This window comes from Phocoena phocoena, chromosome 21 (genome assembly GCF_963924675.1).
Source record: "Phocoena phocoena chromosome 21, mPhoPho1.1, whole genome shotgun sequence".
NCBI lineage: Eukaryota > Metazoa > Chordata > Mammalia > Artiodactyla > Phocoenidae > Phocoena > Phocoena phocoena.
This window is the reverse complement of record NC_089239.1, coordinates 23,322,473-23,350,268: the sequence shown is the minus strand read 5'-3', so window position 1 is coordinate 23,350,268 and position 27,796 is coordinate 23,322,473. Positions and strand designations below refer to the sequence as shown.

The 27,796-nt window shown below is 41.9% G+C and overlaps 1 protein-coding gene across 1 annotated transcript; it reads right to left on the bottom strand.

Annotated features, from left to right (window-relative positions):
* Positions 1 to 3: 3 nt before the first annotated feature.
* On the bottom strand, positions 4 to 27,757 carry CENPU (centromere protein U). Its single transcript, XM_065899857.1, has 13 exons — positions 27,708 to 27,757; positions 26,623 to 26,671; positions 24,754 to 24,871; positions 20,145 to 20,250; positions 16,096 to 16,156; positions 15,413 to 15,646; positions 11,861 to 11,927; positions 10,601 to 10,709; positions 8,233 to 8,311; positions 7,960 to 8,007; positions 6,814 to 6,875; positions 4,600 to 4,756; positions 4 to 117 (listed from the first exon to the last, which is right to left on the bottom strand). Exons 1-13 carry the CDS (start codon positions 27,755 to 27,757, stop codon positions 4 to 6), a joined length of 1,254 nt encoding a protein of 417 aa, XP_065755929.1.
* Positions 27,758 to 27,796: the final 39 nt, after the last annotated feature.

Here is a 27,796-nt window from a genome sequence, read left to right as displayed (position 1 = left end):
GTCTCATTTCTGGTCGAGGAGCTTCTCTAATTGATAGTTGATATTTTGCAGATGGTTTTCAGCTCCCAAAAGGGGTCTTGCTTTGAATAGCAGAGCTGGAAGGCTGGATGAGTCATACTGTTGAGGGAAAATATTCAGAATAACAAGTATCAAAAACTTTTAGAACCCTATCCGTTTTACGTAACTCAATGTTATGACCAAATGCCAATATTAATAGAGGTTTCTCTGAATCACTTTTCCTCTCATTTTTTGGATAAAATTGGTTTTAATTCATTGCCTTAGGACAATTGATAAGTAAGGTTGCAAGGGAACTGCTCTGCAAAGCTTGAGCTAATCATCCCGGGAGAGAAATTGGCTCAAAGAACTGTGGCATCTGAATTATTTAAAACAAAGTCATCCCTGGGACAGGGTATGACCTGGTTTGGGCAAGTCAGCTAGAGCTCTGTGGGGTCGGCTTGATCTCATGCTATTTTAAACACAGGAGACCATATGGAAGATTTACTTTTACTATAAGAACTATAAGAACTGATGGAACAGCAGGTCCCTAAAATTCATCATCTGGAAAAATTACTTACTGGGAAGATCAGTAAAGTGTCTTAAAAGTTGCCAATCCAAACTGTCCTTAATGATTAAAGACAAAATTAAATACAAACCCAATGTAAAATAGAAAACAAAGCTCAACTCATGATTTTGAAATAATTAACAAAGCCAAATATCACGGTGCAACTTGTACCTAAGGGTGAGTGACTAAAATCACCCGACAGCTGTATCATACTTACGATAGTTTGTTGCTTATGTTTTCAAGGTGATTTTCTTGGAAGTGAAATTAAGCAGAAAAGCTGTCAGACTAGACTACCACCCAATAATAATGGAGTTTTTTCTAGAATATCACTTACCATATTACTAGGCAATTCAGTTTAACAAGTATTTGAGAGCCTAATGTGTTCAAGCTACCATGGGGCACCTCCTCTCAGGGAGGGTGGGCAAGGGGAAGAACTAACATTTGGTGCTAGAGTCTTAGTTTAGGAGAAGAGGTAAGACATATACCCCAGTATCTACACTCTGAAAGCATAACGCACAGCAGCTGCTACAACGGAAGTCCAGAACGCCTGAAGGCTTGCATAGAACAAGATGTTAGTAAGATGTATTCCAAACAAGGCAGTCACTAAGTCTCAGTTCTCATCAAAGTTATAATGTTCAAATTCAACCAATGTCATTGTTAATTTCTTCTACTAACCAAAATCCCCAACTCCAAATAAGCTTTAGACCAACCAGTTGGTACTGTCAAAAAAAATTAAAAACATTCTATTTCCAGATCTCTAATATCCTGAATATAAACAAATCTTTATTCTCCTGAGCCTAACTTTTAGATCAGTATCAAAACTTTGAAGTTGAATTTGGAAGTGAAAAATAAGATGTATGTATACATTATATTTGTATATCATAATTTTATATAAAATATACAAAATTTTCCTATAATTTAAATATTTCTATTAATCTGAGTTGGTTATCATAACAGTAGCAAAGTCTGCAGCAAAAATCAGAACCAATTACAAAGTTTACTAAAACTGAACCAAGCAAGAAACAGGAAATACGAACAGACCAATTACTAGTTACCGAAATTGAATCAGTAATTTAAAATGCCCCAACAACCAAAAGTCCAGGACCAGATGGCTTCACAGGTGAATTTTACCAAACATTTAGAGATGAGTTAATACCTATCCTTCTGAAACTATTTGCAGAGGAAGGAATACTTCCGAACTCATTCTGTGAGGCCACCATCACCCTGATACCAAAACCAGAGATATCTCAAAAAAGTACATGCCAGTATCACTGATGGACACAGATGCAAAAATCCTCAATAAAATCTAGCAAACCAAATCCAACAATACATTATTCAAAGAATCACACACCAAGATCAAGTGGGGCTCATTTCAGGGATATAAGGATTTTTCAATATCTACAAATTAATGTGATATACCTCACTAACAAACTGAAGAATAAAAATATCATCTCAGTAGATGCAGAAGAGCTTTTGATAAAATTCAACATCCATTTATGATAAAAACTCTCCAGAAAGTGGACACAGAGGGAACTTGCCTCAACATAATAGAGGCCATATATGACAAACCCAAATCTAACGCCATACTCAATGGTGAAAAGCTGAAAGCATTCTCTCTAAGATCAAGAACAAGACAAGGATGCCCACTCTTGCCACTTCTATTTAGAAGTCCTAGTTACAGCAATCAGAGAAGAAAAAAGAAAAGGAATCCAAACTGGAACAGAAGTAAAACGGTCACTGTTTGCAAATGACACACTATACATAGAAAATCCTAAAGATGCTACCAGGAAACTACTAGAGCTCATCAATGAATTTGGTAAAGTTGCAGGATACAAAATTAATATACAGAAATCTGTTGTATTTCTATACACTATGAAATATAAAGAGAAATTAAGGAAAAAATCCCATTTATCATCACATCAAGAATAAAATACCTAGGAATAAACTTACCTAAGGAGACAAAAGACCTGTACTCTGAAAACTCTGAAAACTAAGATGCTGATAAAAGAAACTGAAGAGGACACAGATGGAAAGATATACCCGGTTCTATACCGCATACTATAAAACTCTTTATTAGTGTAGTATTTATAGAGGAAAACGTAGGCAGAACACTCTTCGACATAAATTGCAGTGACATCTTTTTGAATCCACCTCCTAGAATAATGAAAACTTAAAAAATAAACAAATGGGATGTAATTAAACTGAAAAGGTTTTACACAACAAAGGAAATCATGAACAAAACGAAAAGACAACCCACAGAATGGGAGAAAATATTTGCAAACAAAGCAACCAACAAGGTATTAATTTCCAAAATATACAAACAGCTCATGCAGCTCAATATCAAAAAAACAACCCAATCAAAAAATGGGCCGAAGATCTAAATAGACATTTCTCCAAAGAAGACATACAGATATGGTCAAAAAGCACATGCAAAGATACTCAACATTGCTAATTACAGAAATGCAAATTAAAACTACAATGAGGTGTCCCCTCACACCGGTCAGAATGCATCATCAAATAGTCTACAAACAACAAATGCTGGAGAGAGTGTGGACAAAAGGGAACCTTCCTACATGGTTGGTGGGAATGTAAATTGGTACAGCCACTATGGAGAACAGTACGGAGGTTCCTTCAAAAACTAAAAATAGAACTACCAAGTTATCCAGCAATTTCACTCCTGGGCATGTATCTGAAGAAAACCATAGGGCTTCCCTGGTCGCACAGTGGTTAAGAATCGCCTGCCAATGCAGGGGATACAGGTTCAAGCCCTGGGATCCCACATGCTGCAGAGCAACTAAGCCCGTGCGCCACAACTACTGAGCCTGTGTGCCACAACTACTGAAGCCCGCACGCCTAGAGCCAGTGCTCCGCAGCAAGAGAAGCCACAGCAGTGAGAAGCCGGCTCACCGCAACTAGAGAAAGCCCGCGTGCAGCAGTGAAGACCCAGTGCAGCCAAAAATTAATTAATTTTTAAAAAACACCATAATTTGAAAAGGTACCCCAGTGTTCACTGCAGCACTATTTACAATAGCCAAGACATGGAAGCAACCTAAATGTCCATCCACAGAGGAATGGATAAAGATGGGGTATATATATACAAAGGAATATTACTCAGCCATAAAAAAGAATGAAATAATGCCATTTGCAGCAACGTGGATGGACCCAGAGATTATCATACTAAGCGAAGTAAGTCAGACAGAGAAGGACAAATGTCATATAAATATATCACTTACATGTGGAATCTAGAAAAGTTATACAAATGAACTTATTAACAAAACAGACTCACAGACTTCAAAAACAAACTTACGGTTACGAAAGGGGAAAGATGCGGTGGGAAGGGATAAATTAGGAGTTTGGGATTAACATACACATACTACTATATATAAAATAAACAACAAGGACCTACTATATAGCACAGGGAACTATATTCAATATTTTGTAATAACAGAAAAGAATATGAAAAAGATTCTTATATACATATATGTATATAACTGAATCACTTTGCTGTACACCTGAATCACTGTAAATCAACTATACTTCAATAAAAAAATTTACATTTTTCCCTACTACATGCCTTTTTAATATTTCTCAACTTGTAAAATTACACCTACTGTTTATAATGGGATAATGCCTAGTTTTTCAGATACAAAAGATACTAAAGTATGGGGTGAACAAAGAACAAGAGGTTGGTCTTTATAACATGTATGAGTGGTCTTACGTTGATGACAATTACAGTAATAAAGCATAGCTGTTCACTTGAGATTTGTACACAGAGGATACACTTCCCTTAAAGAAATTCAGTTCTCTGAAGCTTAAGTATAACATCTTAGTAAAATCAACGTTTCTGGATTTTTCTTTACTCCTCTGGCCTTGATTAATTAGCTAAAGAAGGTGGTGATAACAAATTTTCACCAGTTTATAGTGATGCTTTTTGGGTAGACACCAACACCAACGCTGCCTCTTCATAGCTCTTGTACTGTAGCATGCAAATGCCCTGTATCTTCTGAAGCATAGTGAAAAGTGAAAACTGAAGTTACCGTTTCCTTTACATTTGGTTCTTCCTCTTGAATATCTGAGTAATCTTGATGAAGCTGTTTTAAATTAGACAAGAAATACGCTGCACTCCTAAGGGAAGCTTTTCTCTCCTTAAGTTCATCATACTTTATTTGTAGTTGGTTCAGCTCTGGTTCCAACCTAAAACAAAAAAAATTTTTCCTGAAAATAAATGACATAAAGTGCAACAACAGCCTAATAGGTAGATGAGATGGAGTATGTCAGGGTGCTGAGTGAAGCTTTTTAAGCAGGGAAGAAGGTGGCCTAGGTGGTCCAAGGTATCTTTGGCTCTGAAATTACAAACGTGAACGACTCTGGACTCAACACACAAAAAAGACTCTTGAGACATGATGCACAACGAGTGCTCAGCACTGAAGCCCACAGACGAGTATGCCTGTTATGTCCTAAAATTCATCGAGTCATTTTTAAAGTCTTGGGAACTACTGAATTAAAACATATACTTGGGTAAAGATTTTAGTGCCCCAGGCGGAAGTAGACAGGCATTGCAATTTAACAGTAAAAGTATGGACAAAAAGCCTTCCCTCTGCCCCTTCCTCTTGCTGAAATTTTGTCCATTTCCAAGGTCTAATAAAACCAGTGGAAAAACTCTCAGTGCCTGGATGAAATGTGTGACCTTGGGCAACCCGCTTTCTCTCTCTCAGTAGATTATTAGTTTCTTAAACTATAAAATAAAAAGGTATAATTTGGATTTTGTGGACCAATTTATAAAAGGATGGGGAGAGGCTACCATCTTTTATTCTCACAAATGAAGATATAAAAACAAAATATGCTCTGATATCATTTTACAAAAGAAAAGTCTTCATAACAGTTCCGTACACTGAACAGGTGCTGCATTCTGGAAAACTCACTGTGCCATCTGGGTCGTGGGCAGGAGTGCTCGATTTGGAGCCACTCGGCAGACACCAGACTGTGGCTCCCTCACTTCCTAGGCGGGTGGCTGAGGGTCAGTTACTGCCTTGTGCCTTAGGTCTTTCACATGTAAAGTTACAATAATGACATACATTTTTCTCTTTCTGCGCCTTTTCAAAATACTATACTTCTCAACTTTTAAAATTCTATCTAGAAAAGGAACAGCAGATCTCAAAGACAGATGAGTCTTCTGTAGTTGTCTTATATGGCCAAATAACCTACCGCACAGGGTTACAGCGATGAGTTAGTATGTAAAGCATTTGAAGGACAGTGCCCAACACACACAGCTAACACCTTAAAAAGCTTCCTCTCATTATCTTTCTTATTTTGGCCTGGGCCAATGAAAGCTTTAGCATGGGCCAGCAGCACCTGTCCATACACTAGATTTGGAAACCAAAGGCCTAGACAACCAATTTTTCCCACTTCTAAACATCTGTGGCCATCTCATCTTTAAAACTTAGTACTTAATTATAGGTTGTGTTTTCTGATAAGACCACTTTTTCAAGCTATTTTAAACTCCTTAAGAGCAGAGAGCATATCTGATATGCTTATTCTTCTACTGCTTTACTACCAACCCTCCAGCTCACACAGCAGCCCTGTCTGTATGGAAGACCACCAAAAAATACTAGTTGGTTGACCAGCTGATGGATTGTGCTCCAGTCTTCCTAACCAGACCATGGAGACAGCCCTGGTGGAAACTGTCCTGGCCCATCACTTGGGAATGGACTCACATGAGTGCCATGCCAAGCTATACCTTTCAACAAGATTGACAAAAACTGTTAACACTTAATACAAAACTTACTGTATCCCAGTCTCTGTGAGGCACTTTCTGTATATTTATTCATTTAAACCTCACAACACCCTGTGAGGTATAGTTATCATTGTGCTCATCTACAAATGAGGGAACTGAGGCATTGAGAGGTTAAGTAACCTGCCCAAGGTTGCACAGCCAGTAAGTGGCAGAGCCTAGATTCAAAGCCAGGCAGTCTGGTTCTAGATAGAGTCTGCACATGCACTAACTCTCTAATTCGGCTGCCTCTCGGGCCAGAACTGAGAGCTCTCATGGGGGGACGGGCCTCTGCTGAATTCCCCTCCGCTCACAGCTTCTCCACTTGGCAGCAAAGCCTGCCTTCACTGAGCTTCCAAGCTCAGAGAAGCCTGGGGTTTAAACGCAGCACAGCAGCAAGTTTTACAACAAAGCCTCGCATGGCATATCGTGATTCAATCCTTCTTGTAGGTTCTCAAAGAGGATTTTGATATTATCTTACCGAAGCAGTTCATCCTGGACTTCAATCAAGCGTTGCCTTTTCTTTTCGATATCTGAGATCATCTAAGTAACACAACAGTTAAATTAATTTTGTAAATATTGAGCACTGCCTTGTACACTGTATTGGAAATATAGTGGGAAACAAGACAAACCCCATTCTTATCATCATGGAACTTTGGTCTAATAGGGAAGCTAGATATTACATACAAACAGGATGTAATTACAACTTGTGATACATACTATGAAGGGAAAGAACAGGGGTATCCACTTGAGGACAACTTTAGAGAGGAACTGGGGTCAGATCTTTACCACCCTGTGAGCTATAAAGGAAGGAGTCTCCATTTTATCTAGGACACTAGAAAAATATTGAAGCAGGGGAGTGTCATGACAGTTTGTATTTTAAAAAGGACATTTCAATATAATACGCTGTATTATCTCAACTATCACTTTTAGTGACTACCTCATATTCCACTGCTGGACATTCAGACTACTCCTGCTTGCTTATAAGAAATGCAGAATTGACCAACAGGAGACTAAAACTGAAAAACAACAAAGGCTTATAATCACCAGAAGGAAAATGTATACATTTCAAATCCATTTCTGTTATAAGTATAGAGGGGGAGCTGTGCTTCTACACGTAGGTTCATGCAAGTTTGGAGCTAGAACATGGGATGTCAAGTGGTCCAACTATAAACAGACGGGCAAGGAGGGCCTCGTGTTTCCTTGCAAACCTAGTGGCACACAGTGCATTGAAGGGGCAGAACCAGGACAAGAAAGGAGGTCTCCTGACCCTTAACCCAGGATTCTTCCCAGGCTGCCCTTTTACCTGAGACGTAAGACAGTTCTTTAGTCTAAACGGTTTTTGACATACACAGCAGTGATAAATGTACATTATGTACTACTTATCCACGTAAGTGGCCATTTTGGGCTTGAGAGCCATTTTTAGGCTAATGAGGATCCCCAGTCCCTCAGCTTGCAGGATACTCATCTGATCAGTCACCAGATCAACCAAAGAAGAGCCTGACTAAAAAGATAAAAGATCTTATACAAACCCTCAAGGTCGTAAAACCCAGAGTCAGGTCTTGTCTTAACTCTACATATGTGCACGTTCTACAGGACTGTGTTTCTAATCACATAAGTGAGTTACCTTAGTGTTCTTCCTTTTCAGAGTTTTCAACATCTGGACTTCTTTAAGCTACACAAAACAAAAAATAAATACTCGCCTGCATTTTCCACAGTTAACTGTTTATCAGTTTACGATATAACCACATCTAGTTTAAAAACAGCATGTGAAATGCGTATAGTTCCAATGAGTTCTTTACCACGTTGCCAGCAAATGCAAGCTTTTCTAAGATAACAGTATGCTGCTCAGGATTAGTAAAAAATATCTAGACCAACAGATTTATGTCAGTGAACTTACCATTTTGATGAGTTCTTCTTTCAAATTAGAATGAAATTTGTTGATGGCTTCCTTACAAATTCTAGAGTCTGTTTTTTGTCTATAGCAGAATAAAGAAAGTTAAACTTAGGTATTACATAAAGGATTTTGAAAGGTGTGTTGCATTTGTTTAGCACACTCATAGACACACACACAGTTTGGTATGTGCCTTTTTGAATATCTAAGATGGCATGGTCAGCTTGCAGCCCTTTCTCAGATTTAAAAAAATACTGGAAACATCTCAACAAACAGAAGAAAAAGAACAGGAAATATTTCCCCCAAACCCTCATGTATGTAGTCAGCACTCCCTGACACTGGCCACATCCGCAGGTGACACTAAGCCATGTAGAAAGCAATGTTTTCAGCCAATCCCTGTCTTTTTCTGCTGCCTGATCCAGTGACCAGCAGACTTTAGCCCCTTCCTTCCTCCCTCCCTGCTATAACTGGAGAAATAATTGTATAACACATCTGGACTAACCAATGAGTAAGTAGCCAGAAGCCAGCCATTCAGTTCTGCAGAAACTATAAAGCTGACCCAAAACTGGCTCAGGTCCCTGTCATCAGGGACAAAAGAGCCCAGTCTCCCATCTGGCTCACTCTGGCTGGACACAGACCCACAGTGACTGTGCAGGAGCAGTGCACACACTGCCAGGGCGGCAGCCAGCCCTACTCTGCCTCGGCACAGTGCGCCACTATGAACTGTGCTTTTAATCGAAAATAAATCTCTTGTGTGACAGTTTATCTTATAGTTATTTTTTTCTTGGGGCAAATCCATGAGGAAAAGTCACGCAGCATAAGGGGGCTAAACCCATGGCCTAATTCTTCAGAAGCTAAGCATAACATTAGAGAAGGCCTACACATCTGAATACAGATTTTTGAAGAAGTTTTCATTAAAAAAAATGGAGTATTTCTAGTGATATCAGAAGACGGTGGAATAGGAAACCCCACAGGGAAACCAAACCTACGGCCCGAAAAGCCTCTGTGGGAACTCCAGAAACCAGCTGAGAAGTTGCAGTACCCTGGCAAGTTCAAAGTCAAGAACCCATGTTGAAACAGGTAAGAGAAGCCATTTCACATCAACTGTGATAGCCCTTCTCCCAGAATTAAAGTCTCTAAGTATTATAAACATGATGGGTTTTGGGGTGGGGTAAGGGTGAGAAGACTAAGACATGAGAGCTTGCCAAAATTCTAACCTTATTGGTGGGGAGTTGTAAATTCTATTTTTTTAAAAAAAAGTTATACAGGATTTAAAAACATCAAAAAAAATTTTTTTTAAAAACAGTGGATCAGTACATTCTTCTAAATATATGGATAATTAAAATAAATGTAAATGGACTAAAGTCAACAGGTGGAATTCAAAGGTGGACACTGGATTTAAAAAAGATTTTATAAGAAGTAATAGTTTAAGGTGAGACAAAGGTTGGAAATAAAAGTTAAAAGAATATAAAATCTGGCAAATATTAGCAAAAGAAATCTAGTGACATATCAGTATCAGATAAAATAGATTTTAAGACAAAAAGCATTTTTAGGAATGGAAGGGGTCACTACATAAGGATAAAATGTTCAATCTAAAAGAGCAATTTTAGGGCTTCCCTGGTGGCGCAGTGGTTAAGAATCTGCCTGCCAATGCAGGGGACACGGGTTTGAGCCCTGGTCCAGGAAGATCCCACATGCCACAGAGCAACTAAGCCCGTGCACCACAACTACTGAGCCTGCGCTCTATAGCCCGCGAGCCACAACTACTGAGCCCATGTGCCACAACTACTGAAGCCCGCGTGCCTAGAGCCCACGCACCGCAACGAAGAGTAGCCCCCACTCGCCGCAACCAGAGGAAGCCCACACGCAGCAACAAAGACCCAATACAGCCAAAAATAATAAATAAAAGAGCAATTTTAAACATGATGTCTTAATAAAATAATCTCTCTATATAAATAGCATAAATTGATAGAAGTACCAGGAAAAACTGAGTAATACTGATTCTACATAGATACAATAATCAGAGATTCTACATAGAACCACTAATTAGAGCTTTCCCACAGATTAGGTGCCAGGCCATAAAGGAAGCCTCAATATTTCAAAAATAGGTATCACCAGCCCATGAAATTTGACTGTAACTATTTAAGATGGAAGGTTAATACAAAAATATAAATTAAAAAGTCACATATTTGGACATACAAAAACATACTACTTAATAACTCACAGGCTTAAAGAAAAAAATCATAATGGAAGTTTAAAAATATGCAAAACAGTGATAATGAAAATTCTACATACCAGAAGCTGTGGAGTGAGTAGAAGTGCTATTTCCAGGGAAATTTATTAGGTACATATATCACAATATCAAAAGACTTACTTATACTCTAGGAGGATGTTCTCAAATGCAGACAAAACGACATCTAACTCCATGATGTCACTGGTTTTCTTTTCTTTTAAACACCAAATAGGTACACAGTCGGAAGTATCTACAACATTAGGATAAGTCAAGTTAATATACTAATTATCAACAGTTTAGCTCTAGGTCCAGGGTTCTAAAAGCCTACAACAAAAGTAGTTCCACCAAATGGCTAAAAATAGCGAGAACTTTTGAAGCAGCACATGGGAGGAGACATGCTCACTTCTTCCTCTCCCGGTCAGTCTCACAAACCCCTGTCTGTACCTCACCCTCTAACTGCCATCTGCTCGGTTCTTCCATTTCTGCTGAAGCAGCCTAAAGCACTGCTGCCTTTTCATTACCTTGCTGCGTCTTTACTTAACAGTCTGCTCTTATCTAACACTACTGGTGATTGAGATCTTTGCTAACTGTATTTTCATAGTTTTAATCTACCCGATAGGCCACTTCTAGGACACATAAAGGTTACTGAGTGTATTGATTCAGATAGCTGTAGGAATATAATAAGAGATTAACTAAACTATGGTACATTTGTGAACAAAATATTATACATTCATTAAAATGGTATTGTTGAATATTTAATGACAAGGACTTGAGCCCACTTAGTGTGAGAAAAGCTCAGTAAAAGAATTGAAGAGTAAAGACCAAAACACATGGTAGTTATTTTGTGGTGATGGAATTGTAGGCGATTTTATCTTCCTTTCCATACCTTTGAAATTTTCTAAAAGAAGCATTTTTATAATAAGAAAAATATAAAACTTATCTTTTAAAAGAATTGAAGAGAGAAAATGCTTTATTTTCCTCCCATTTTTCAATAAACTGTGTCAATAAAAAATGATGTAAAATAACATGGATGAATCTCAAAGTTATGCTGAGTGAAAGAAGCTTTCTATAAGAGTACATACTATGTTGTATGAAAAGAGTATACACTATGCTATGAAAAATTAAAATAGATTAATGAATAGGTGCTAAAGCAAGTATAATAAATTTTGACAGTAAAATCTAGGTAGTGGGTTTATGAATATATATTGTAAAATTCTTTGTCCTTTGTTGTATGTTGAAAATTTTCATGATGTTGGGAAAATCAGTTATTCCAAAGTCACATATTTTTAACTTTTTAAAATAACAATTTTATATACTTAAATTTACTACTTTATCAAATTAAGAAATATATTTTAAAAAAACTCTTGAATGATTGACTATGTATAAAACACTATTGTATACCCAAGTCTGTGGCTTCACTTCTTGGTTTCTTCCTTTTGCCAAGAAACATCTTCTTTTTCTGAGTTTTCTTAAAAAAACAAAAAAAACCACAGCAAAGATTTTTATTTTAAGAGGAGTTTCTCTTAAAACCAGAATTAAGACAGTATTATCAGACATTGTCAATATTTTAGCTACAATTCTCATTTTGTTCTAAGTTAATAGTTAATTATATAAATTATCTAAATTAATATAAGGAAATGCTGAAAAAAATTAAACCACCTCAAGATAAAAAGTAATTAAAACTTTCAGTTGGCTTGTAACAGTGGGTGCCTTGGAGGAAACTGAACTTTTATTATTTAAGATAATAATGTGTGGAATGAGCTCAGTTTCTACTCCAAGCTAAGAGGAAGTAACAGCTTCTGAACTAGCCCTCTTGCCATAAACAGCCATAAAGTGGGGAGAGGGGTGGCACCTTCATTCAGGCATTGGACAACAGGCAAAACAAGCCTGAGAGACTCAGAAGGTGGACTCTGGCTGCCGGCCTTCCCGCACGCCTGGGGACAGCTGAGACAGCAGCACAGCAGGCCCAGTCCCAGCAGAGAGTGGTAACCCTTGTCCGCGGGAGGCAGAGACCTGCAGTAAGCTGCTCAGGGAGAAGGGCACAGGTCTGGGTGCGGGTCCCCAACAGCCCCTGACCGCCTACTCCACATGCGCGTGAGGCTACAGAGAGTATACTGGGACGTGGCTATCGTGGGATTAAGAACATAACAGGTAGTAACAGACAAGAAATTCTGGGGGAGATCAGATGGAGAAAATGCAGAGACCTCATTAACAACTAGTTAACAAGTTAACAGCTGTCTATCCAGCTGAGCTTGGGGAGAGACCACAACTTAGGGGTAAGAACGGTACCCTAGATCATGCAATATCAAACGGTGAAACTGTTCTCAAGGGGGCAGGCCAGAAACTCTCAGATAGTACAATGGTTTGTGACCCTCCGAAGTACCTAGTATATACACAGATACACAGTATATTTATGATATTAAAATTTAACTGTGGGGGATGGTTAGGAAAAATGTCTAAAAAGGCTTCTTAGGGAGGACAATGGAAGAGGGTTGAGAAGCACTGCTCTAGAGTAAGGCCTACCCTAGACTCACCCTAACAAAGCCTAAAACCAGTCTCTGGCCAGGTTCACCAGGGAGACAGATGGGAGGTGTGGTAAGTAAGATCCCCAATGACTTGGACAAGTCCCTCCCCTTGAGTGTGGGTGGCTCCTGTGAATATGATGGGATGGTCACTCCCTCCATTAGGTTCCGTTTCATAAAAGGCCACTGCAGCAGACTGGAAAGATTCTCTGGCTAGCTCTGAAGATGTCAGCTGCCATGTTGTGAGAGGGCCACGTGACCAGGACCTAAGGGCAGAGAGTGACCCTGCTTAACCAGAGAGAAAACAAGAACCTCAGGCCTACAACGGCAAGGATCAGAATTCTACCAATAGCTTGCATGATCTTAGATGGGGACCCTGGGCCTCAGATGAGATTTCAGTCCTGGCTGGCACCTTGACTCCAGCCTCTGAGACCCCGAACAGGGAATCCAGCTAAGGTGAGCCTGGACTTCTGACCTATAGAAACTGTGAGGTATAAATGTATGTTGTTTGAAGTCACAAAATTTGTGGTATTTTGTTATGCAGCTACTGAGAACTATTACAGAGGTTGAGTCCCACTGAGTTAGAGAGGCTTGGAAGACACCTTAGGCTTTCCACAGATTGGCCCTAATGAAGGATAAACCACACTACAGCAGTTCAAGATGATCAGCCAATAATTAAGATACCTATTAGAATGAAAGTCAGCATTCAGAAGACACAACTCAAAACCTCAACAACCTACCAACAATGTGCAATACACAAAAAGTGTCAGATTAAAAATGACACAAAAGATGTAACCTATAGTCAAGATAGGAAAAGTACTCAAAAGAAGCTGACCCTGAGACAGCCCAGATACAGTCATCCCTCAATATCCAAGGAAGATGGTTCCCGGATCCCCCATGGGGATCCGCCGATGTTCAAAGTCCCTTTTCTAAAATGGTGTAGTATTTGCATGTAACCTATATACATCCTCCTATAAACTTTACAGCATCTCTAGATTACTTATAATACCTAATATGATGGAAATACTATGAAAAGAGTTGCTGGTGCCTGGCAAATCCAACTTTTGCTTTTCTGGAACTTGATGGAGTTTTTTGTCAAATATTTCCAATCAGCGGTTGGTTGCATCTATGGATGTGGAACCTGCAGATACAGAGGACTGACTCTACCTGACTTAGAAAACAAAGACCTTAAAGCAGCTGTTATAAACATGTCCAAAGAAGGAAATGATGGTCTTAATGATTATGCAGATAGGGAATCTCAGCCAAGAAGTAGAAACTATGGGGGAAAAAAAAAGGAAATTCTGGAAATTCTAGAACTCAAAAGCATGCTACTGAAAAGGGAAAGTCACTGGGTGATGTTTTATTTCCTGTGGCTGCTATAATAAACGACCACAGCTTTGTGGCTTAAAACAACAGAAATTTCTTCTCCCACAGTTCTGGAGTTCAGAAGCCTGAAATCCATTTCAATGGGCCAAAATGAAGGTGCCGGCATATTATGACATATTAAAAGCTTGAATAAAAGATATTATATATTGATATGTCAAGAATCTTAAAATAGGGGCTTCCCTGGTGGCGCAGCGGTTAAGGGTCCGCCTGCCAGTGCAGGGGACACAGATTCGAGCCCTGGTCTGGGAGGGTCCCACGTGCCGCGGAGCAGCTGAGCCCGTGCACCACGACTGCTGGGCCTGCACTCTGGAGCCCACGAGCCACAGCTGCTGTGCCTGCGCTCCATAACTATTGAGGCCCGCGTGCCTGGAGCCCGTGCTCTGCAACGGGAGAGGCCACCACAGTGAGAAGCCTGAGTACTGCAATGAAGAGTAGCCCCCGCTCACCACAACTGGAGAAAGCCCACGCGCAGCAACGAAGACCCAATGCAGCCAGTAAATAAATAAATAAAATTTTAAAAAAAAAGAAAAAAAAAAGAATCTTAAAGTAGAATACATATGACCCAGAAATCTTATCATAGCAATTTCTTCTAAGGAAATGATCAAGGATGTACACGAAGATTTAGCTAGAAAAGAAAATCATCAAAGCACTTACATTTTAAAAATTACAATTGCTCATTAGTAAGAGATTAAGCTATGGCACGTTCATGAATGAAATGTCATGCATTTATTAATATGGTATGTAGAATACTTAATGACAAGGATATGGTTCCACTTAGGGTGAGAAAAGCTCAATAAAGAATTGAAGAGTATAGACCAAAAAATGTGGTGGTTATTTTATTTTTGGGGTGATGGAATTATAGGTGATTTTATCTGCCTGTCCATACCTTCCAAATTTTCTAAAATAAACTTATTTTTATAATAAGAAAAGTGTAAAACTTATCTTTTAAAAGAAGTGAAGGAAAAAGAGAAAATGCTTTGTTTTCCTCCTAGACATTTTCTATCAACTTTTTTTCTTTCCAAGGGGATAGCAGACACTCTCCTACCAGGTGACTTTTGGTTTCCAGGGTCTCTTTTTCAACAGAGGGCTTGGCACCAAGGGGTCCCACCTTTTTAAGCGTGACCGATTCAGCTGGTTTCTCTGAAGGTTCTGAAGATGCTGTAGCTGAAACAGCTTCACGTTGTGTACTTAAGTTCTCTGCTGGTTTAACTCTTCTTCTTACATCACTTTCTTCAGTGCTTTCAGATTCATCACTAATGGGCTTGAGTTTTCTTCTTGGCTATGTCAAGAAAACAGCATTACTGTTTTGAAAGTACAGATGCTTATCATTCCTATTGTATTAGATAACCATAAAGTCCACATTTCTTATCTCTAAACTTCAAGACTGAATGCAACAGGAAGATGGCAACACGATGAGCGGATAGGACGAGAAACCTTGACTAAAGGGCTCCAAGCAGACGCTCCCAACAAATCACTCTGCCTTTGTAAACCACCATCTAAACACATTACACGAACACTATGAAAACTGACAAGGTACACAGAGATTTGAGATCTCTGTAATGAAAAACACTTCAGATATAAAAATATTTCATTTTTATTAAAAAATCTTCTAAAACATTATATACTCTTTATGAAATATGTTGCTACAGAACATTTTCTCTATTTGCATCCAACTTAACTGGATATGAAATATCTTACAATTTAAGATAGGAGAACACGCCTACATACCTTTTTTGCACTAATTTTTACAGACTCATTTTCACTTGCTTCAACGTCAGACGTGTCCGAACTGTACCAAAGAACAAACCATCAATATCTTGCACACATTTCATTTTTATTGACATATGTCTTCTAAAAGCTGCTCCTCCAACACAAAAACAAGCTCAATTTATAAGGAGATTTCCCACCTGTCACGGGTGGGCCTGCCACCTTCCCAGATTTACTGGTCATCTCCCACACCTTCCCACACCCAGGCCACATCAGTTTAGTGCTGGCAGGCAAGTAAGTGTCCCGTAACTGCAGTACCTCATGGTCCTGTCTGAGAACCGCTCTTTTCTCCCCGTCACCACTCCCAGGTGCACGGGCCATCATCTGTACTAATCCACAGACACTAGGCCCGTGCTCAGGGGATAGAAAAGGGAATACCTTCTTTCATCCTTTGAAAAGGAAAAAATAACCCTCAACTTCTGGTGAGAGTTCATTTTTTTCATTCAATTCAACAAACATTTATTTAACACCAACCTCAAAATGCAAGTACAAGGAATAAAATTACTTGAAAAGTGAGAAGCCTTCCTTTAATGGGTTCACTGACCAGTAGGAAGGCCAAAGGCAGTGAGTGCAGAGGAGATGTGGAGAAATGGCTGGGGAATCAGGAAACCCATCACGGTTATGAGACTTGAGATGACTTTTGAGAACACTTTTCCAGGCCAAGAAACAAAGGGAAGGGGATTTAAGGAAGAAGGAAAAGTAAACATAAAAGCACAGGGGTGTAAAACAGCCTGGCCCCGTTCGACGTATGGGAAGCAGAGTACAGAGCGTCTTGCTAAAGAGAAGCTAACACTATGGAAGAAGCCCAAGGCCAGGGCCGGGGAGGCTCCGAGGTGGCCAGAGGCATCCTGCTCAGACTTGCCTGTGCTCGGCTGCCGCGCCAGGGCGACCCTCGCGTGGCGGCCACTGCTGCCCGGCCTTCCCTTCAGAGCTGCCCACCACCTGGGGTCGGCCAGAGCTGTGAGAGCTGTGCTGCAGTCTGGGGCCATCTCTGCTCAATCCGGATTCTTCCACCTGTAACTTTCCCTGATGTTGCTAATAAATCTCTTCAATTCTCACTCTGCCTCAGGGTCTACTTACACTAGGAGCCAGACAGACACAGGGGGCCCCCGTACCACGCCTACAGGTTGGGGGTGAGGGAGCTAAGGCCTCCATGCTAGACACACGCACTGGAAGCGGAGGCGGGGGTGGTGGTGGTCGCACAGACGAAGGGACCAGCTGCAGGTGCCTGAGCCGTGGCCACAGGGAGGCGGAGGGTGTACAGAGAGAAGAAAAGCAGATTCTCAGGGAGTCACAGGCCAGAACAAAGGAGGCCGGTCAGAGAACAGAAGGTACCAGGAACGGTTCCCAGACAGCTTTGTGGGGTGACTGGGTGACAGCAGGACCATCAGGCTAGAGAACACCAAAGGAGCTTGTCGACACCAGATGAGGGAGGAACAATGGAGCTTGGTTTTGGCTTTGTTGAGCCCGAGGTGCCTATAGGCATCTAGGGAAACGTGGCCACGGTGCAGGACAGCTGGGGCCTCGGGAGAGGCTGGGCAAGAGGGAGACCTGGGGTCAGCGGCTTATGGGTCGTTAAAGCCACGAGAGGAATAAGGGGGGAGGGTGGAGAGGAGAGGGTGAGAGCAGACTCGCGGACACAGAAAGAGGAGAGGAGATCTGGGAACAAAGAACCCGACGGCCCTGGACAGGCCCGGGGGCCTGGCTGCTGATGCCGCGTGAGTCCTGGGGAACGCTGACGTGCGCTCCCTCTCTCCCCACCCGCGCCCCTCCCCGTGTACCCCTTCTGCCCAGACTTCCTTCTGTATCCATATATAAGCCCGGTCTAACCTACCCAAATAAAGTTTTTTTGTCTGGACGTATCACACCACCAAAACCAAGATTACCAAGGACATCCACACTGTTAAACCGACCCATGTGTTCAGCCTTTCCCTGACTGGCGTTTGGTCCTCCTGAGGACACACACTTACTCACCACCCGCCCTGCCTCTCCCGAGCACAAACCCTCTCCTGGCTTCCTCCTTCCCCCTCTGGCCACTGGTCCTCTCTCTGCTTTGCAAGCTCCTTCTCCACCTGGACAGATGCCAGGCTTTCTTGCAGGGTGGTCCCAGGTCCCCGCCTCCTCTCGGCCCACCGTCTCTCCCTGGGAGCGCTCACCTGTGCCTACACCTCCTGTACCAAACCACTTCAGTCTGAACTCCAGCTCAGCCCCTCCTGGGAACACCAGACCCAAGTACACAGCAGTCTCTCTAACATCTCCACACCAAGTTCATGGCCGCCTCACGATGACAGGAGTACTCAAGCTCCTAGGTAGCCCTATCCTACTCGATGGCACAATCTCAATCCACTTACACGACAGGAAGCCAGTTGTTGTCCATGACAAATAGGACTAATTTCACCCGTGTTCAGATGAAGTCACAGAAGTCAAGAAGAAAATGACCAACACTAGGAAAATGGAAAAAGGATAAAAAGAGCGTGCAGAAATTCAAGGACCTGTGAAACGTAAAAGATGCTATTTAACTCAGTCATGAGAAAAACACAAACTAGAACTAGACTGAGACAGCATATCACACTGGCAAAACTCCAAGTCTGATACCACGCTGGTGGGAACGTGGCAGTGACTATGAAAACGCTAACATATTTCATTTGACTGAGGATTTCCCTTATGAACACATCCCACAGAAATATAGGCACATATGTGAAAAATACAGGCACGTGTGTGAAACGGCATATGTGCCAGGTTACTGACTACAGCACTGCTGGTGACAGCAGAAGACTGGAAACAACCCAACTGCCTGTCGATCCAGGACTGGGGAAACAAACTATGCAAGATCCAGACTGTGGAAAACCTGCGACTGTGAGCAGAAGAATGAGGAAGCTCCATATGCACTGATACGGAAAGATCTCCAAGATACAGAGAGCGGAAAAAGCCAGGTAGCAAGGTATCTTGCCTTTTCGAAAAAGGTTAAAACTCTGTATTCTTACTTTGATGTGCACAAAGAAACTGTGAAAAGACATATAAGAAATTAATAGTGGCGGAGAAGGAAGAAGTGGATGCAGGAGCTGGGTGATTGTGGAAAGGACGTAAAGACTATTATTAACCTTTTAATATTTTTAAACCATGTGAATGTGTCACCTATTCAAAAATTCTTGAAAAATTACATTCACCACCATTTAAAATGAACTGTGCGGTTTTCCAAATATTTGGCTTTTGTTACCAATTCCCAATAACAGCTCATAGAAAAACTGGAGTCTCCCAAATAACCAAGTACCATAAGGTTTCCCCCGTGCAGAGAACCTCAGAAAGATGTCCTCATCTAGATTTCTGCCCAAGTGGGATATTTGTCTTAAAAATACAGTTTTGTTACTTTCAAAATATAGTAACTAGAACTGACCTATTACCTAACAGAGGTCCTTAAGTCAAGGATTTGCTCTAGCTAATAATTTTTAGTTAGTACTGCAGCTACTGAAGACTTCTTCATTGTATGTGCTCTCGAGTTGCCTCTGTGGTGTCATTTTTACAGATTTTCCTGACTCAGGCCTCCACATAAATCTGAAAACTCAAATCAATGCAGCTTAGGGACCACGCAGCTGAAATTTACAACAGACTGCGTGTCCTTTGGGATTATCAGCTTCTCTTCCCTATTCCCACCCTGAACTAGAAAACATATCTTTTGTGACAATTAAGCATATTTGTAAATTAAAGGGACCTCTCAAAATCATCTAAAATTCTATGCTCCTGAAACCTTTCCCCTCCTTCTTTGTTTTACCTCAAAGCTAAACCACCTTCACTGGTATGTTTTCTAGGATAATCAGGTGTCAGTTACAGTTATTGTAAGTAATGTCAATTACTGAAAAACTGCCCTTTCATGTCCCAGTCTTCTTGAGGGAAAACATAAGTTGGCTCAAAAGATCTTTAAACAGTTTTGGTTTTATAAGCTTCTGTCTTAAAGAACCGTCTCAGAAATCCCATTAACCATGAGTAAACAGTTGCTTGAGATCCACCCGTACCTTCTTTTTGCTTCTTTTCCTTGAGGAGTTGAGGGGAGAGATGACCCGCAGTGCTTGGAGAATTCTTCCTCATCAGCATATATAGCAGTGCTGTGTAAAGGAGGGTCTACAAAAGATTTTTTTAAAAAGGGTATTCAGAAGTCTGGCTGTCTGAGCAGTATTCAAGTTTGTTCCTTTACACTGGAGTATAAAGCAAGCTGTGTTTAAATGGCTAACAAAATCAAAACCAATTACATATGCTACTTATGATCTCACACCTCAACAAGAAAAAATGTAAACCACTTCACCAATAAATACATGGATAGTTAAGCTATAACCTTACTGTCCTTATATATTATATGGAAACTTTTAAATGAGCTAAAAGATAAACAGGAGGTCTGACATTCTTTCCTCACCTGATGGAGCATCACACATCTACCTGGGAGACACAGCATGAACAATAAACTCAGGTCTGGCGTGCTTGCCCCACTCCTGCAACTCCATTACCCCACCGAGTGCCTGGCACAGGGTGGGCACTCGACATCTGTGGACGACTAGCCCTTTGGGGAGGGACCCCAGTCCGTCCGCACTTCCCCTCCTCTCTCCTTTACTCTAGAGCCTTGAGCTAAGCGTAAAAAGTTAACTGGAATGGGGACTTGCCTGGTGGCACAGTGGTTAAGAATCCGCCTGCTGATGCAGGGGACACGGGTTCGAGCCCTGGTCCTGGAAGATCTCACATGCCGTGGAGCAACTAAGCCCGTGTGCCACAACCACTGAGCCTGCACTCTAGAGCCCGCGAGCCACAACTACTGAAGCCCGTGCACCTAGAGCCCGTGCTCCGCAACGAGAAGCCACCGCAGTGAGAAGCCCGCGCACCGCAACAAAGCGTAGCCCCAACTAGAGAAAGTCTGTGCAGCAACGAAGACCCAACGCAGCCAAAACTAAAAAAAAAAAGTTAACTGGAATGAAGATAAAGGAGATAATGAGATAATGAAGATAATGGAGAAACGGAGATAAAGGAGAGGAGACCACATGGCCTTGGTGGGAGGATGCTCCTACCTGCTGAGGAAGAGGGGGGTCACAGGAGAGGCCTCGGCACCCTGGCCTGGGCTTGTGGCGGGGGAAGGAGGAGGCCACCAGCGTGAAGTGAATGGCTGCAGGGGCGCCTGGTAACGGCCAAGCACCCGTCTCTCCACGCTCCGGCTTTAGCATGCTGCACACATTTAAACGTTCTCAGATTTAGACGTTTCAGCTGCTTATATAATGAACACAGCAACTGCACAATTTTTTTTTTTTTTTTTTTTTTTTTTTTTTTTTATGCGTTACGCGGGCCTCTCACTGTTGTGGCCTCTCCCGTTGCGGAGGACAGGCTCCGGACGCGCAGGCTCAGCGGCCATGGCTCACGGGCCCAGCCGCTCCGCGGCATGTGGGATCTTCCCAGACCGGGGCACGAACCCGTGTCCCCTGCATCGGCAGGCGGACTCTCAACCACTGCGCCACCAGGGAAGCCCGCAACTGCACAATTTTAAAGTTAGTAATATACTTTGTATTGGCCTCAACTAGGCAAAGGGCTTTATTTACTTTACCACTGGGAATAACAAGGGAAAAAAAGAAAACCAGACCAATTTTTAATCTCCATATGTAACCAGTCACACAAGCTGTACTCTTACTACTCAACAATAAAAAGATAAATAACCTGATTTCAACCCAAGTAAAGGATGTGAACAGACACTTCTTCGAAGAAGATACAGGCGTACCTCGTTTTACTGCGCTTTGCAGACACTGTGTTTTTTACAAATTGAAGGCTTGTGGCAACCCTGCATTCAGATGATGATTAGCAATAAAGTACTTTTTAATTAAGGAATGTGTATTGTTTTTTTACACATAATGCTATTGCACACCTAACAGATTACAGTGTAGTGTAAACATAAGTTTTCTACACACTGGAAACCAAAGAATTCGTGACTCACTTTATTGCAATATTTGCTTTATTGCAGTGGTCTGGAACCGAACCCGCAGTATCTCCCAAGGTGTGCCTGCATACAAATGGCCAATAAGCGCACTGAAAAGATGCTCAACATTAGTCATTAGGGGAATCCAACTCAAGACCACATTGAGATACTACTGCACATCCATGTGAATAGGTATTATTGAAAAAAACAGAGAGGGCTTCCCTGGTGGCGCAGTGGTTGAGAGTCCGCCTGCCGATGCAGGGGACACGGGTTCGTGACCCGGTCCGGGAAGATCCCACATGCCGCGGAGCGGCTGGGCCCGTGAGCCATGGCCGCTGAGCCTGCGCTCCGCAACGGGAGAGGCCACAGCACTGAGAGGCCCGTGTACCGCAAAAAAAAAAAAAAAAAAAAAAGGAACTTCTGACACATGCTACAACATGGATGAACTTTAAAGACATAATGCTACATGAGAAAAAGGATACAAAAGTACAAATATTGTATGATTCCTCTCACGAGTGGTCAAATTCATAGAAACAGAAAGCTAGAAGAGGGGGAGGGGAGCGCGGTGCCGTCGGCTATTGGGCAGAGAGTTTCCTTCAGGGGAAGGAAAGGACAAAGTTCTGAGGACGGATGGGGTGATGGCTGCACGACGACGTACACACTTAACGCCACAGAGCCAGACACCAAAATGATTAAAATGGTTAATTTTGTTATGTATATTTTACCACACAAACACAATGAGATACCATTTCATACCCATTATTAGGATGGCTAGAATCAAAAAGTCAGATAATAACAAGAGTTGATGAGGATGTGGAGAAACTGGAACCCTCATACATAGCTGGGGGGAATGCAAAGTGGTACAGCTGCCGTGTAAACATTTCCTCAAAACGCGGAAGCAGGACCACATGACTGAGGTGTACAGTTGGCCCTCCATATCCATGGGCTCTGCATCCACAGATTCAACCAAGCAGGGATTGAAAATATTTGGGGAAAAAAACTCCAGAGAGCTCCAAAAGGCAAAACTTGCATTTGCAGCACACAGGCACCCCTTACACAGCAGTTCTATCGCATTAGGTATTACAAGTAACCCAGCGATGACTGATAGTGAACAGGAGGATGTGCATAGGTTATATGCAAACACTATGCCATCTTCCGTTTGCTTTTTGTTTTTTTTCCTGGGCACACCACGCACCATGTGGGATCTTAGTTCCCTGAAGAGGGATTAAACCCGCACCTCCTGCATCGGCAGTGTGGAGTCTTAACCACTGGACCACCAGCAAGTCCCCACTATGCCATTTTATATAAGGAACTTTAGCATCCTTGGACTATGGTATCCATGGGGGGTCCTGGAACCAATCTCACACGGATACTGAGGGATGACTACATTCTCAAGAGAAATAGAAACACATGTCCATACAAAAAACTGGTACATGAATGTTCACAGCAGGATAATTCATAATGGCCACAAAGTGAAAACAGTGCAAATGTACATCAACTGATGAATGGATAAAAAGATGAGGTCTATCCACACAATGGATTATTGAACTATAAAAACGTTTAGGAATGAAGTACTGATACTACCACATAGATGAACCTTGCAAATACTACACTAAATGAAAGAAGCAAGTCACATATGACCACATACGTAGTGTATGATTCTATTTAAATGAAATGTCCAGGATAGGCAGATCCATACAGACAGGAAGTAGATTTACGGTTGCCAAGGTCTGAGAAGAAGAATAGGGAGTGATTACTCCTGGGCATGGAGTTTCTTTCTGGGGTGATTAAAACGTTCTGGAATAGAAAATGGTGATGGTTGTACAATTTTGTGACTATACTAAAAGTGAATTGAATTGTACACTTTAAAAGGGTGAATTTTATGGCAAGTGAATTACATCTCAATTTTTTAAATTATGATTTCTTTTAGATGAGTAGTTAAAACATTTTTATCAAGTCATAATAAAAGGGGTATTCTGGTAATGATTACTTTTCACCCTACAAAATGTACAATATTTTCTTTTATTAACAAAAATTAGACTAGAAATATTAGATGCCAAATTAAAAATACGTGAGAAGTTGTATGTTTTGAAAATTCCCTTAAAACTTATTCTGGCAAAAAATGTCTGATTACTGCTGTTTTAGATGTGGGCGCACATGGCACATCCTGTATCATTTCTGGCCTCTAGAGTGGCCAGTGACACACTGACAGAAGCTGTCCTGTCTGGACAACTCACACACCCCTGGTCAGCAGGTACCAGTCCTGTCTTCCTAACACTCCAAGGAACACAGGTGAAGCTCTCCTGAAGCATCCTCTGCTCCTTCCTAAATTAAAGCCCCTTACCGAATGACTGCTGGAGGTATGAAGTGAGAAATATATTTTATATTCCTCTTGTTATAAAGGTCTACAACAGGTGTCCTAATGTGGCTGACTTGTTGACAAATGCTACTAGGAGAGCTCCACTTTGACAACACTTAACAGAGTTCTTAGTTCCAATGTACCTAGAAGTGAGAAAAATTAATTCAAATTACCAAATACTCCCCAGAACATTGTATTCATGTGCAGACAACCTCGCTTTTGTATTTGAAGGCATTTGTATACTTTTATTAGTAACTAGCCTAAACGCTGTTGCTTGAACCACTTTAAAGATTTTAGGATAAAGATTTAAAATACTAACCAAAGGTTTCATAGGGTTCTTCATCTTTCTCATTTTCTCCCAGCCTGCCGATGCTTGAGATCCCAGAATTATCAGGAAAATCAAATACATCGGTAGGCTTGTGCTTTTGGCCAGCTTCCTAAAAGTGAATAAAGTTCAAAGTCATTGAATTGGCCCTCCCAAAATGAACACTACAAAGCTGATTTACGTGGCAAGGATCCTCCCGCTATCACCGCTGCCTAAGAAGTGAGCCTTCACGCTCTTGCGGGGCAGAGGCTCTTCTGATCATCTGAGGCAGGGGTTGGGAAGCTTTTCTATGAAGGACCAGGGGGTAAGCACAGCTGACCACTGAACAACGCAGGGCGCAGCGGCGCCCACCCTCCGCGCAGCCGAAAACCCCCGTGTGACTTTGCAGTCGGCCCTCCCGATACGGGTTCCACACCTGCCGTTTCAACTGCAGATGGTGTAGCACCTACTACTGAAAATAATCCGGGTAGAAGTGGACCCTCCCAGTTCAAGGGTCACCTGTATATTAGACTTTGCGGGCCGTGGGGACTGGTGCCACTACACAGCGCAGCCGTCGCACTGTGAAAGCAGACAGTGGCAACGCAGAAAGCAGCAGCATGGCTGGGCTGCAATCCAGCTTTGTGTGTGGATACTGAAATTTGACTTTCATATTTTCACATGGCATGAGACACTCTTGACTTTGCTTCAGTCATTTAAAAAATATAAAAACCACCCTTAGCTCGCAGGGCTTTACAAAACCAGTAGGCAGGCTAGATCCGGCCCACAGGCCACAGCCTGCCAACTCCTGAGCCCGTGTGGGCCTCGCCCCAGACACATGCCCATGAAAGTTCCTAAACACAGAGGTTAAAAACTCCTGATTGCAGGAGAGAGACGAGGGCTTACAGGGCAATATACTAATAAGCCCCAGAAAGACTGCCCCTCAAATCCCAATGAAAGACAACATACAGAAAATGGAGAAACATCCACAGTAGCTCTGGAAAATGTGGAGGGCTGCGATTAACAGACAGGGAAATACTCACAGAAATCCTGGAAGATATACAGGAGATGGAATAAAACAGACACTACCACTCACAGACCCTCAGGGAAAAATGTTTCCCGGAGTGTGTGTGGGTAGAACGAAGGCCAAAGAGGAGGTGACACCCTCCATCCTCCCCAAGCAGATGGGCCCGTGTAAGGCAGCTGCCTTCCCGAGGAGGGAAGAGGACTGGAAAGCTGAAGAAACCCTTCCAGAGAGGAAAAGGGCCCCCTCCAAACGGGGAGAGAGTTAGGGGAGCAGAGGGGAGAGACTGTGCAAAAGAGAAAACCAGGGGAAGTGCACAGAGCAGGGAGAGCTCCCGACGCCCGGGCAGCCCCAAGCAGGCACTATCAGAGGTCATTCATGTGAATTTCCAAGGCCAGTTGGACAAGCCACTGGAAAATACTCTGAAGTGAGCTAGCCAGAGGGTTAAACAAATGCACCTGCCTTCCACAGACATTTACTCTTAGACTCCACCCTGAAGTAAAAATACCATGCGAATGTGAAACTAAATGGAATATTATGAAATCAAACTGTGGAAAACTGTAACAACATGGAGAAATGGCTACAAGTGACAAAAGCAAAACACAGAACATTGTACAATTGTTCAACGATGTCCATTATCCAAATGAAAATGAAACCAGCCTAGGCCCAGAAAAAGATTCAAAATGTTAGCAATGGCCATTTTCTCCATTATACTGGAAAGAGTAGGAGGAAAAGGAATATGCTTTTTCACAAGAAAACACTGAGCTTACCAAGTCTACGAAACTCTGAGTCTCCTATAAAACGTTATTTTGTATTGTCAATTACGAGAAAAATTATATTAAAATATAAAAAAGATAACTTACATCTTTCGTGGAATGTGTTCTTCCTACAGTGTTCTTTGAATATCTCGTACTAGGAAACAGCAAACACACACACAAGAGTTAGGAAATACTTAAAAATAACTTGGGGAAACACCAGAATTACACCTCATCCAAGCATTTTCTTTCCAAATCACATTCCTCGTTAGCTGCACTAACGACGTGCGCATGATGAAATTCAGGTAATGGCAACAAAATCCTTTTAGAAAGTAGAACCCGTGTCTCACACTGAGTTAAACTTTTTATAGGGCGACTCATAACACCTACGTATAAATAGCATAGCTCTGCCCTCAGGGACACAGAAAACTAACGCTGTCGTCATCCTTGTCCCTCAAGTCGCAGTCAACAGCAATGGCTGGTGTTCTGCAGCAACGAGCAAGAGAGCTCTCTCTCTCAGGCACCGGACCCCCGTTCCATCCGTGCCTGGCTCTCTTACACACATTTTCTCATTTAGCTCTGAAACAGTCCTCAAGGTAGAAGTGAATCCCACGTTCCAGATGTGTATTTGCCCAAAGCCACACGCCGCCAGGAAGGAGGGAAGCCTGCGTTAGCATCTGCATCAGTTCAAACCCAGAGCTGCCCTCTTTCCGCCCTTCAGGCTCCCTCCAGTGGGCATTGGGATGAAAGGATAAAGTTGCGTACCTTCAACGGAGCTTAAAGTAAACAAGATATGACAATAGTGACCAGAAGAAAAAGTGGAAATATGAAAGGCAGGAAATAATCCCGCCAGGAACTATGCTTTGAGTATCCTCTGTGGTCCAGGCATGGTGCCAGGGCTGGGGGGATGCCCTACACCATCACGCACAGGCCCTGACTTTCAAAAGTGCTCTGCAGACACCCGTTAGCGGAGAGCAAAGTCCGTTTAGTGTCTGAACGAGTATTTCTTTGTGGAACAAGTATTTATTTGATATAATTCCAAACTTAGAGAAAAACTGAGACTACTCTAAGAAACTTCTGTATACCCTTTACCTGCTTCACCAACTGTTTACATTTTGTCTCACCTGCTTCCTGTGTGTCTGTGTATGGTAAACTGGGGACACTGCAGTGTGTCTTTCCTAAGAGGGTGTTACCTTGTGTAGTCACAGTACAACTTCCGAATCAGGAAATTTAATACTGACATCATTATCTAATCTACAGTCCATATCCAAGTTTCATCAAC